Below are 14158 nucleotides of genomic sequence, written 5' to 3'. Positions count from 1 at the left end.
CTAATTATGGGTCACGTAGGACAGCTTAAAGAAAAATATAAAAAGGTATAAAAAAAGTTTGATTTCCTTTTCTTTTCCCTTAGTCTCCAACTTTTAAAGCTCACCTTTGTTTCACTTTCTCTTTGCACAACAAAAAAAAAAGGATTCATTTCTTGTTACACTGAGAGCAAAAAAAGCTGCATACTCTACCGATGAGTTAAATACTGTATACTTCATAGATTAGGTATGGATTTGGGACACAGTTATGATTATCTCATGCAGCAGGAACTGGAGAAGTTTTCCATCTGTATACGCAGGAGGAATAACATGTCGTCTTTGTGGCCAAATGGAAAGAAATGCAAACTCTGCTCAGCTCAGACAGAAACAGAAAGAGTAATATAACAAAAAGTAAGACACACAACACTAAACCACAAATGTACAGATAGACACACGCTGAGTACACTGGTGTTATTATACTGTATGTCAGTTTTATACCAGGTCACCTGCCTGGCTACTAACTCATGCTCTACTACTGAATCTATTTAATACTGAAATCTGCAAATAAATGTTTGTGTTGGAAGGTTTCCATGTCCAGAGTGAAGAAGTGATGTGTAGCTACAGCGATGTCAGTGACCTTACATGTAGAACATCCTGATCAGTGCCACAGATGAGATGCATGTATTAAAATAGGAAACAAGCATTGGTTTCATTCTTGGTATAAGACAGTAACCTAAGCTGAATTATCACTTTGGGAATCAGTAGAGGATAGAAAAAAGTGCATTCCTACTTTATTCTTCTTATTCTTATCCTTATTATTATTTTATGTCTATATATCTATCTATACATATATACACACACACACACACACACACACACATATATGTATAGAGAGAGAAATATGTATTGCAGGCATCACTTGTGATTTTATGACCCTACACATGTTGAAGATATTGAGGCATTTTCAGTGTATTTAAGTGTGTGTGTGTATATCTAATTATGTGTATGTGTGTGTGTGTGTCCGTGTGTGTGTGTGTGTGTCCGTGTGCGTGTGTGTCCTCGGGGAACTCCTGTCTCGGCCCTGTCCCAGGACCCCGGAACCTACCAGAACACCGGGACCCGACCACACAACAAACGGCCCCGTCAGCGTGATTTATCGACCATTCACCAACAGGTCACACACACATTCACACATACACACACACACACACTCCAAAAGCATCAATGCACGCACGTATGAAAGCGCGGATGTTGACACGCAAACATGAAAAATGTGGATCACTCACACGCACACACAAAAAAATGCGCTCTCGGGCAGATGTGTACACACAGAAATGACAGATAAAAGCATGTATGGGGGCGGAAGGAATGCGCCTCTTTTGATACGATAAGAGAGAAGAAGAAGAAGAAGAAGGAGGAGGAGAAAAAAAAAAAAAACAATGGATGAGAGTCCAAAAGAGAGAAGAGAAATAAAAGAGAGAATGAGCTGAATAACTTCCAAAAGGAGCGATGGAGTCAACTGATTCTGATCAGCAAAAGAAAGAATGACGAAAGAAGAAGGAGGAGGAGGAGGAAGAGGAGGAGGAGAAGAGGGGATGGAGATGGACGAAGAGGAGGATGAAGCGGGTAGCAATGGGAGCAAAGGAGGGGAAAAGAGGGAGGAGGAGGAGGAGGAGAGGAGGGGGTGGTGGTTGAAGTAAACATCGATGCCGGATGAATGCAATTTTTTTCTTTTCTCCTTCTCCCCATCTTCCCCCCTTTTACTTCTCCTCCTCCGAGCGAGAGAACAAGAGGCACTGCATCATCCCGACAGGCGGAGAAAGAGAAGAGAGGGAGAGAGAAAGAGGGATTGTGACGGAGGGATAAAGGGCTATCCGTCTCTGTCTGTCACCTCATTCATCGTCCCCTGCTCCGTCCTGCCGGCCCATCCGTCATCCGCTGTCACACACACACACACACACACACACACACACACACACACACACACACACACACACACACACACACACACAGAAATACAGACACACACTTTCCACCCACTTTCACACACTCAACAACAACTACGGCAAACACACACACACACACACACACACACACACACACCACACACACACACACACACACACGCATCAAAGACGGGCAGACACACACAAACTTTGACTCGCTCTCCGCCCTGTTTCACACATTCACTGCGATGACACACAAACGAACACACACACACACACACTCTATGCTTAGTTTCACACACTTAGGGCGCACACACACACTTTCTTCTCACTTTCACAGCAAAAAAAACGACAAACACACACACACACAAGGACACACATACAAGGACACACACACACACTTTCTTCTCACTTTCACTTTTAAAAAAACGACAAACACACGCACACACGCACACACACACAGCAGCCAGGAAGGCACACACAAACTCTCCGCCCCGTTTCACACATTCAAACGACGATGACAGACACACAAACACGCAGCGAACCCTCTCTCCCATAAGAAAACGACCACAACAAGTTAGCTCGCACGCACACACACACACACACACACTAGAAAAATACGACACACACACACACACACACACACTCCGCCCGACATCCTGGTTTCTCAGCGGAGGCGTCCAGTTCTGTCCCTCCTCTTCAAACTTCAAACTGGTTCTGTTCGCTTTTTCCCAGGACCCAAAACAAGACGCCCCAAGCACGCAGCCGGGGCCACTTCCTGCCGCTCGCTCGACTGTTTCTCAATATCTGGTTCGAGGACCCAGGTTCGGTCGGTCGGTCGGTCCACCGGGGAGGGGAACTAGTAATCTCGTTCTCAAGCCGTAAAGGCAAAAAAAACAACACATATATTCATCCTAAAGCAGCATTTGGGCTCTAATTAGTCTCCTAATTGACCAATAACCAGGTTGCCATGGTGAGGAGTGCGGGCGGTGACGAAGCTGAACATGACCCGTGACTTACGTAGGCGTAGAAGTTCATAGAAGTCCATAAAAGTCAAATTAAACAATGACAAACATCATCATCATCATATCTGTATAAAGATCAGATGAGACGATAATCTGCATCCTGTGTTCACATTTTAACCCCAGTGCATGTTGGGTAATAGCTCTTTAAATATAGCGTAGGTTTTATTTCAGAGTTGCTCATAAACTGTGGTGATGTCATGAGGAGTGAGTGTGACATCATGAACTTTTCTCTACTTTACTACTTTAAATGTGTAATTGGACTACTGGACTGGTGTAATGTAACATATGAGAGCTTATTTATTTCTTATATTATGATTTTTAATGACTGGCCTGAAGTCACATGACCAATTTTGTCTTTTTTTTTGGATAAACCTTTTCTTTTTTTTCACCATTATTTGTATTATCATTATTTTCTCTTGCATGCAGTGGTCTCTGTTTTTATTCCTTTTCTTTATGTTGTCACTTGTTCTGTCTTATTATTATCAGCTTGTTTCTGAAGCACTTTGAACTACATTAACCTGTATGAAAGGTGCTATATATAAATAATGTTTGATTGATTAATTGATTAATATACACCTTAATCATCTGGCTGGTTAAACAAAGAAAATGTGTTGATTTCTGTGTATCTTTTTTTCCTATTTGAATTAATTAATTAAATTAACAATATAAAACAATTAATAATTACTGATTAAAATATGCATATCATGATTCACAATATGAGATCAACTCTGTATTATTATTATTAATATTAAAATAAATACCAGAATTATCACAGTCATTGTTGTGTTGAAGCAACAACGATAATTCAATTACATTTTATTTGATCTCAAAGCACTTTACACACAGAGCAGGTGTAGACTGAACCCTTTAATTTAATTTAATCCAATTTAATTTAATTTAAAGATACCCCACATTCCCACATGAGCAGCACTTGGCGACAGCAGCAAGAAAAAAAAAAAAACTCCCTCAAGCAGAACCGGACTCTAGGTGGTTGTTATATTACCGGTTATTTTCATCATGTTGATCTTTAAAAAACAAAAAGGAGCCAAAGTGAGAATTTGAGTTACCAGAACAACATAAACTGACATTTTTATGACTTTTATGAATTAAAGTGAGTGTTAAAGAACTTTTATATTTGAGTATTAGTGAGTTTTTTTATGCAGCTGAATCTTCTCTGTTTGCTTTCCTGACACTTTTTCTTGTTTATCTTTATTGTTATAATGCTGCTTTCAAGCTGCCGTATTAGTCGTGTTTTTTATTGAAGAAGAGACTCAAAATTCAATTAGAGTTTTATAAGATTAGAGAAAAACAATTATGTCTGCTTCTCATCCTAACGTCTTCACAGATTTAACGATTATTGGATTTAATCAGATCTGCTTTTAATCTGTTGATTTTAGCTTTCTGGCTCTTTAACTTTTGAGTTCATCTGAGTTCATCACCAGTGCTGTTTGTCTTGTTTCAGTTTTGTATAGTTTATTTAGGAGTTGTGTAGTTTTAGAGGCTTTAAATTGCTTCATATAAACTTTAATTTATTTATAATCACAATAATTTGGGGGGAATGGCGTAGACACGCGGATCCAGTTCGAGTAGATCGGAGGGCGAATATGTGAAGACTCTGACATCAGATTCAAAACACATGACAAACATCAAGTGAGAATAAAAAAGAGAGAGAGATAGAATATAGAAAACAAAAATGAGGAAGATTTGAGATCAAATAAAAGTTAAAAAAACAAAGCAAAAAAATTCAGAAAACTAAACGAAAGAAGAAGAAGAGGAGGATGAGGAGGAGGGAGGATGGGAGGACGGATGAAAAGGACGAGGGGGGTAGGAGAAGAAGGAGGAGGAGGTAGAAGAAAGATAGTGCGAGGAAGAAGAAGAAAAAAAACAACACAGAGAAAGAGAAAACGAAGGAGAGAGGACCACGAGGGAGACAAAGACCTACTTGTCTCAAGTCACTGAAGGCCAGAAGCAACGTGTCACCCTGGAAGCCTGCGACCGGGCCGGCTCTGGCAAAACCTGTGGGAAAATACAAACCCGCCCCCCCCCAGTCCACCCCCGGAGAGAGAGGGAAGAGAGGAGGAGGAGGAGGAGGAGGAAGGGGAGGTGGGGGAGGAGGGGGGGAGAAAAAAAAAGAGAGAGAGAGAGAGAGAGAGGGTGAAAAACGGAATAATAAAAGACCTGGTTGGATTCGCTATGCATCGGGATAGATTGGCAGACAAATGACAGCCTGGGGAGGAGAGGAGGAGGAGGAGGAGGAAGAGGAGGAGGAGGAGGAAGAGGAGGAGGGGGTTAGGGTGTTAGAGTCATGTCGCTGGGTCTGGTTGAAAAAGAGAAAGAGGGTGTGTGTGTGTGTGTGTGTGTGTGTGCGTGATTGTGAAAGTGAGATTCGGTGTGTGTGAATAAGGGCGAGTGTGTGTTTGTGTGTGTCAAAGAGTTTGTAGGTTGTGTTGAATGTGTGTGTGTGTGTGTGTGTTTGTGTGTGTGGATGACGGAGATTTTCGAGCACTTGTCTGGCTGAAAGTGATAGTGTGTGTGTGTGTGTGCTTATTTGTTGTTTGTACAAGCCTTCGCCCGCATGTTTGAGAACAGTCGAGGACTGTTGGATTTTGAACCCAAGGTGATGCCTCTGTGTTTTTGTGTGTGTGTGTGTGTGTGTGTGTGTGTGTCGGGGTCGTACGGAGTGTGAGCTGGGGTCTTGGCGTCAGTTGGCCCCCGTAAACAAGCCGACTGGTATTCTGAGCGAGGGAACGAGAGAAAAGAGGAGTGCCGCGGAGAGAGAAAGAGGAAGAGAAAGAGGCAAGCCTGTAGCTAATCTCTTTCACCTCAGGACACACACACACACACACTAACACACACACACACACACACACACACACACACACACACAGAAACACAACGCCATACACACCACAGCACGGATTACACGCCTGCCATCTTCAGTGACCCCCCTGACACACACACACACACCCACACACACACACACACACACACACACACACACACACACACACACACACACACACACACACACACACACACACACACACGGCTTAGCTCATGCACTGTGATGCTATCTGCTAAACGAACCTTTTATCTCGTTTTCTCTTCACTTTTTACCTTTTTCCTTCTCTTTCTTTACTTTCCCTCTCACCATCTCCCTGTTTTCCTTATTTCAAATCTTCTTCTCACTTAGACGACAAAATCGTGCGTTCGTCATCGACTTCCAAAACAAAAAACAAAATGTGAGTATTTTCAGATTTTGGAGAAGAAACATTGTTTTGTTGTTTTTTGTCAGTCCTTTAAAATAAATAAACCAGAAATGATCCGTATGAGTGTTTCTTCTGATCTGTGACATCACCTGTTGAAGGTTTGGTAAAGTTCAGGAGTCAAAAAACTACTCAGTAAAGTTTAGAGGAGGATTCACGGTCGTTAAATTAAACCCAAAGTGACAGCTGAGCGTCGTGATCACATGTTTTATTGACCTAAAACTGATCAGGACAGTCTGCTTCATTTTTGTTATTCCATTGTTTATTTTTCATGATTTTTTACCTGTGTTGTTTTTTCCCCTCATTTCTTTCCTTTCATTCACTTTCCTGCTTCCCTACTTTCCTTTCTGTAGTTTTATATCATTTATTTCTCATTTTTACACATTTTTTCCATCTATTTATTTGTTATTTTTGATAAATGAATCCCCATTTCCCTGATTTTTAAAGACATTTTTTTTTAACTTTCTCTTTATTATTTCCTAAATCCTTCATTTTGACATTTTTCCTCCTTACTGTTATTTTTCTGTTATTCTACTATTCTCTTGACTTCTTTTGTTATTCCGTTGTCTATTTTCTTTCTCCTTACCTTCTTCTCTCCATTTTTATACATTTTTCTATCAATTCATTTTAGTCTTTATGTTATTTTAGATGAACTAATCCCTCCTTTTTCCTCATTAATATTCTAGTTATTATATTTATTATTTCTTAAATCCTTCATTTTCTAATCACTATTTTATTTTCTTTTTCTTTCTTTTTCACCTCTTTCAACCTTTTTTTGGTCACTTTTTCATTTCATTTCATCCCTAAATCATTTTTCTTCTCTATCTCTTTGACTTCTTTTCCTTTTTACAACAGTTCAGTTCTTTACTCGCTACCTGTTTTCCATTTTTCTTCTCTCTCTCCATCATCTTTTCTTTCTTTTCCATTTTATCTATCTTTCTTACACTCAGTCGTATCCATTTCTCTTCTTTTTCCCTCCTCTGCCCTCTTCCTCTCTCATTCCTCTATCTCTTTGTGAGCGTATTCATTTCATCTGTTCCTCCCTTTCTTTTTTCTGATGTGTCACAATCCTTAAATTCCTCCTTTTATTTAATCTCTAATCCCTCTTTCTTCTGCCCTCCTCTCACTTCCTCCTCCTTTCAGACTCTACATTAATTTTCATTAAATCCCTGCTCTCATCCCTCTATTCTGCTCTCATCCCTCTATTGTCTCTCTCTCTCTCTCTCAGCTGTGAGTGAGCTCACTTTTCTTTCTTTTTCTTAATTTCACACCACTTTCATTTAATCCAATTTTCTTGCCCTCTTGTCCTCCGATCTCTTTCATCCCATTCTACATCACCCTCTTTTTTTCTTCTTCATTTAATCCACTGAAAACTCCCCCGCTTTCTTCAACACCCTCCGATATTGTGTATTTATCTTTCGCTTAATTTTTAATTTATCTTTTTTTTTTCTAGTTCTCTCTTTACTATTTTCTTGCTTTTTTCTTCCTTTTTCTTCATTTCTTTCCACCCTCCATCCATTTGTTTGACTCTCCTTTCCTTCTCTCTTACAGCTACCCTGTTCCCTCGTTCACACTCGCTCTTTCCATCCATTTTTCATTCTTATTGTACACTGCACTCGTTCTTGAACTCTTCTCTTCTTCATTTTTCATTCATCCTTTTCCCCCATTTAAATTTAATCCCACTCCTTCTGTCTTTCTCTCTTCTCAAATCTTCACATCCCTCAAATTTCTATTCTATTCATCTTCTGTATCTCCAAACCTTCTCCAATCCCCCCCTCCTCTTTTCTTACATCTCTCTATCGCTCCACCCTTTCCCCCTTTTTTTCTCATCAGATCCCTCCGACTGCCCTGAATGAGTAACTCTGTAACCTCCTAACACCTCCGCAGCACTGCACGCATGTCACCGCACATCACGTCACACACACACACACAGACACACACACACACAGTGACCCGCCGCTGTGACTCTAAGAACCTTGATCATGTAAAAAACCGAGCCAACGACGCCTCGCTCTTTTTCTTTCATTCATTCATTCATTCATTCATTCCTCCCTCCTTTCTCCTTTATCTGCAAGTATTTTGCATCTTGAAGTCTCAGAAAACAGAGAGAGGAGGAGAGGAGGGAGGAGGAGAGGAGAAGGAGGAAAAAGATGGAGAGGGAGAGAGTAAGATGAGGAGACGTGGAGAGAGAGAGGAAGGATTAAAAAAAGAGGAAAGAAAGTAGAAAAAACAGTGAGAAAAAGCAGAATAAGGAGGAAAAAGATGGGGGGAAAAATGGGGATGAAAGGGGACAAAAAGTGGCACGTAAAAAAGTTTGAGGGAAAATACTTGTTTCATAGCGCCCCCTTTGGTTTCAAACTTGAACTGCACATATGGTAAGATCCATTTTTTTTGACAAAGTAGCACCTGTTGAACATCTTTGCATGAATTCAACTCACTTCATTTGTGTGTGAGAGGTATTTAAAACCAAAGAAAGCCAAACTGATTTATATCTATTGATTATTGATCCACATAAAAGCTTCTTTTTTTTTATAGGGAAGGTGCACAACTATGGCACTTTTTAAATGTGTGATTCATGACTTTCCATTTACCTTTTTTACGGGTGTACGCGCATGTATGTGTGTGTATGATGTATGTTGGAAAGGAGGAAGACTAAAAAGGGGGAGTTAAAGGGGAACACAAGGAGATGAGAAGGGGAAACATGACACTATGGAAAGGAAAAGGGGGAAAAGCTAAAAATGAATAATAAAATAAAAGAAACGTGATGCTTGACACTCACTCTCGCACTCCTTGACGTCGGTGTTGAGCTGGTGCAGAGCTCCCATGGAGATCTGTCGGACCTCCGGGTCGAGCAGGAGCTGCATCAGCGAGGTGGAGATGTGTTTACAGGCCGACATGCAGGCCGTCTGAGCCACTTTACCCTGAGACACAGAAAGAAAGAAAAAAAAAAAGAAGAAGAAAGAAAGATGAGCTCTTCTCTGCACCGCTCCCTCTCAGATACCATCTGTGATTCAGGCAGCGTGAACGTGACTGTGACTTATTCCCCGGGGAGGAAGTCTCAGTGCATGACGCTCTTCTTTTCCAGGAGAAGACCTGCCAGACCGTCTGGATGCTGAATCAATGCTGTTACATCACTTTGAGCAACAGAGAGTGTCAAAACAGATCTTTATTTAAGAGAAAATACATCCAATTATAACTTTTAAAGGGGCAGGACACTGAAAATGACATGGGTTTGGTTTTAATAGGAAAGGTTTTGAGATATATTTTGGGTGTTTTCTTGCAATTTGAGTGAAAGATTTAAACTAAAATCCTTTTTTTTCATTGGTATTACATCTGTAGTATTCATGAAAGACATGTTAGGATTTAATTTGAATCTAATAAATGAAGAAAAAAGGTTATTTTTGGGTGTTTTTAGTAACAAAATGAAAGAAAATCCCAATTTGTCTTGATTTTCTTGACACACACACACGCACAGAGGTTGAGGTGTACATCCAGGTGTGTGTAAGCATAGATACACACACACACACACACACACAAGCTTGCACACACAGTTGTAATCACAATAAGTTCAGGTGCACTTTATCCTAAGAGTTATTTTTATTGTATAAGCACACAAACACACACACACACACACACACACACACACACACACACACACACACACACACACACACACACACACACACACAGTTAATAAAGTGTGCTGCGTTCAGGTGCAGTCAGAATGATGAAGTACCATAATAAGAATAAAAGCAGCGGATAAGGAAGTACATGACAACGCATTAATACAGAAAGCAAAACATGTGTTGTGTGTGTGTGGGTTGGATTGTGTATCCCTGTGTGTGTGTGTGTGTGTGTGTGAGCGGACGTGTAATCTCAGTGACTAGCCGCGGCCGTGATCTTGACCTCGACGTCTGCATTCCAACACAATGAAGCAAACAGATGAAAAGGAGAGACGACGACGACGACGAAAACGGGGAAAAAAGAACAGAAAATGAGGCAGAGCTCGTAAAAAAAAAAAGTTAAACTAAGAGTGAAAGAGCAAAAGTGCAGGAGAGGAAAGAGAAAAAACAACACTTGAAGGGGTGAAGCTGAAGAAATATGCAACGAGAGGACAAGTTTTGTTTAATTTTACTCAATAAATGCATCAAAAATCTGCTTAATCCTCCTAATCTGTGGCTTTGTATCTGAAATAAGGAGCAAAAAGCCCCTAAAAAAAAAAAAGAAAAAAAGAAAAAAGGAAGCTCATGTTCTCCTGAAGGTCCTGATTACCCCCAAAATTAATCCTGATGTGACTTTGATGTGTCCGGCTTGACACAAACACACCTTTAAACGATTAAGAAGAAACACCAGATCTTCATTTCCGGCTCTGCGTATGTAATTACCGTCATTCGTCACACACACACACACACACACACACACACACACACGCACACACACACACACACACACACACACACACACACACACACACACACACACACACACACACACACACACACACACACACACACACACACACACTTTAGCTCTAAGTGTTGGTGTGAATCTGTTACTCTAGACTATCATTACACCGTATGTTTGAAAATGTCGCTATCATTCACCGTGCCTCGACATGATTATCCCACCAAAGTCTTTGCACTACTATGAGTGTGTGTTAATGAGTGTGTACATTGAAGCCCAATAATTTGGCTTCTTCTTCTTCTCTTTTTCTTTTTTGCACTCAAATTGAAACTCTGTTATATTAACTGACAGGAGGGAAATAAAACAGTCAAAAGGCTTTAAAAACTGCAAAATGTCGACAATAGCTAACAGGCGTCGTTAGCAGCTATCGTAGCTTATTAGCTGTGTTGTGCTTTCCTGTTTTAGTCTTCATTTACCTTTTTAAGAGTGTAACCATGCTCCAGAAAAGAGAGAAAAGATTTGCAGACAGGAGTAAAAAGGTGTAATTACATCTTTTGAATGAACTTTGTGCCCTTTTTGTACTTTTTGTTGTGCTAACCGGTTGCTAGCAACTGAGCTAGCAACCGGTTAGCAGGCTAGTTAGCAGAGAAAGCTTTCTTCCACCTCTTCAATAAAACTCTGAGAGCAAAATGTAAACAGGAAAGAGAACAGTAAAGTAATAAAAAAGCTTGAGGAGCTACTATGAGTGATTAGAGCGAGCATGTTTTGAACTAGTGAGCGTGTTAGCGGTTAGCTAGCATCACCTAGCTCGGAGCTAAATGTACTAAGATGCTTCTGTATAAACACATAACTAACTTAAATCTTGACTTTGATACTTTCTTACATCCTGGTTTGCTCATGTTTTTACAGTCTGGCTCGCTGTTAAACCGGGCTGGAAACTATTTATTATTTTCTTGGCTATAATACCTAAAAAAATAACAAATGGACAATTAATGAGACACGTACAACACATTAATTTTAATGCTGTGAAAGTGATGCATTTGTAAAAAATAACATGAGAAATGGTTTAACCTCCCTTTTCCTGTCCCTGAACTTCCAGAAACATCCAAAATCACATATCCAGGGGAATTTAACGAAAGATTACAAATTACACATTAATTAAAATTCTTTGCTTTCATTAAGAACCAATTTTGTTAAATCACTTAAACATTTTTAGTGACACACATTAATATTTCCTTTGTTCTCGAGGCAAAAGCAGCTCAACTCGCTACCACTCTAATGAACCAACCCCCCCCCCCGCTTCTCTTTTTTTCGGAGATCCATAAAAAATTCATCTTATTTAATACAACAAACCCGACAGCAGCAGCAGCAGAAAGATCCCATTGTAGCGTTAAAGAGAGAGTATGTGTGTGTGAGTGAACTAAGGTCCACCTCAGGAAAGAAGTCTGGAGCGCAGTTCATTGAAAAGGCAGCTCCCCTTCACCTCAAAGGAGAGGGGGGAAATCAAATTACACACACGGTGCACACGTGCGAGCACATATGTCGGATAAAACACACACCTACAACTGGCCGGATATCCTCCCAGTACGATCCTGGCCTCTGAACTCTTCACACACACACACACATAGAGACACACACACACACACACACACACACACACACACACACACACACACACACACACACACACACACACACACACAACCCCAGGGGTCAATTATAATAGGGTGAGATTGAGCGTGAAATGGGCTAATTCTATTTACATGTTTCGAACCTGCGCTGACTGACACACACACACAAACACGCAGGTAGGTCCCGCCTGACAGAAAACGGCCGTTGTCTCGAGAGTTCAACGCAGACAACTGGGAACGATTAGCCTGAGGCGCGGCGGAGGGAAGGAGGGAGGAAAGGAGGGAGGGAGGGAAAGCAAAAGATAGGGAAAGGAGAGGCGAAGTAAAAAGGAAAGGAAAGCAAAATAAGAAGGATTTTAAGAAGACACAGAAACTAAATGATGCTCCTTTGTTTTTATTCCTAAAGCTCTCACTCAACACCCCCCCCCCCCCCCCCCCCACACCTCTCATCTTCATCCCTCCATCCGTGCAGCTAACGAGAGGCGTTTATCAAAAAGAGGGAGGGGGGGGGGGCTCATTAAAAGCTACTCAGCTCCTAACGGCTGAACAAATAGACAAGAAGAGAGAAAGAAAGCAGGCGAGACGGAGGTGAAGGTGGAGGAGTGGTGAGATGGGAAAAGGATGGAGAGTGGCGAGGTCACGCTGAGACGGCTCGTCTTCTCTATAATCGAAATAATCAAGAAGAGAGGGAATGAATGAATGAACGAGCGAGGAGGAGGAGGAGAGGAAGGAAAAGGAGGAGTAATGACAGGAATGCAGACAGATGTGAATGACAGTGAAATATGTTAATGAACTCGTTACATGTCTCGTTCTCTTGGTTCGATTCCCAAAGAAACAGATGAAAACTGACACTGAAGCGCGTTAATCTGTTTGTTTTCTTTATAATATCGTCGAATTAAATAAGTACATATAATGTGAAAGTGATCTTTAATAGGAACAAACCCACAGAGAGGATTACCACCTACTCCGCTGCTCTACTAGGAGCTTAATACCCCAACCTCACATTTCTGGGGTATAGTGACGTTATTTTATATTATTCATTTATTATATTTTATTAATCTTTTATTATCTTCTATTTTATAAGGGTGTTCTGATTTTTAAAAATATTTTTATCCATCCTCTATGTATGAAAAGTGCTTTAATAAATAAATAAAGTCTAACTGATTGAAACCTATATGTGGGTCAGTGGCAAGATGAGCAATTCAAAAATATCTTAAAAGCAGCATCAGGTTTGTTAAATTGTACGTTTTGTATTCTTGTTGGTTTTATTTAATTTGAAATGATATTTGCACCATTTTTTTTTACTAAAAGTAAGACTGAATGCTCCTGAAAATGTCAAATGGTGTAACCAAAAAAGAATGATACATATTACATATTTTATCCACCTAGAAAGAAACAAAGAAAGAAAGAAAGAAAGAACAAGAAGTTGGAGGAAAGAAAGAAAGAAAGAAAGAAAGAAAGAAAGAAAGAACAAGAAGTTGGAGGAAAGAAAGAAAGAAAGAAAGAACAACAAGTTGGAGGAAAGGAAGAAAGAAAGAAAGAAAGAAAGAAAGAAAGAAAGAGAGAAAGTAGTAGAAGTAACCACACAATAATGATACATATTTTATCCACCATGAAAGAAAAAAAGAAAGAAAGAAAGAAAGAACAACAAGTTGGAGGAAAGGAAGAAAGAAAGAAAGTCAAAATGAAGAAGAGAAAGGAAGAACAAGAAGTTGGAGGAGGAGGAAAGAAAAAGAAAGAAAGAAAGAAAGAAAAAGGAAGAGAAAGAAAGAACAAAAAGTTGGAAGAAAGAAAGAAATTAAGAAAGAAAGAAAGAAAGAAAGAGAAAAAGAAGTAACCACAAAGGAATGATAGATATTAAATATTGTATCACCTACAGTGTATTTAAGTGAACTTATACTAATAATGAC

General features: G+C 40.0%; 1 protein-coding gene across 1 annotated transcript in view; it reads right to left on the bottom strand.

Moving 5' to 3' along the window:
* exoc6b (exocyst complex component 6B) overlaps window positions 1-14158 on the bottom strand; it is a 128528-nt gene that overhangs the window by 33892 nt on the left and 80478 nt on the right. Inside the window, 2 exon segments of the mRNA XM_062444951.1 lie at window positions 4890-4963; window positions 8993-9134. Of these exon segments, the coding sequence (XP_062300935.1) occupies window positions 4890-4963; window positions 8993-9134 (216 nt within the window).

Source organism: Scomber scombrus, chromosome 23 (assembly GCF_963691925.1).
Source record: "Scomber scombrus chromosome 23, fScoSco1.1, whole genome shotgun sequence".
Lineage (NCBI taxonomy): Eukaryota > Metazoa > Chordata > Actinopteri > Scombriformes > Scombridae > Scomber > Scomber scombrus.
Note: the sequence above shows the minus strand (reverse complement) of the source record. Positions and strands in the feature narration are given on the sequence as shown.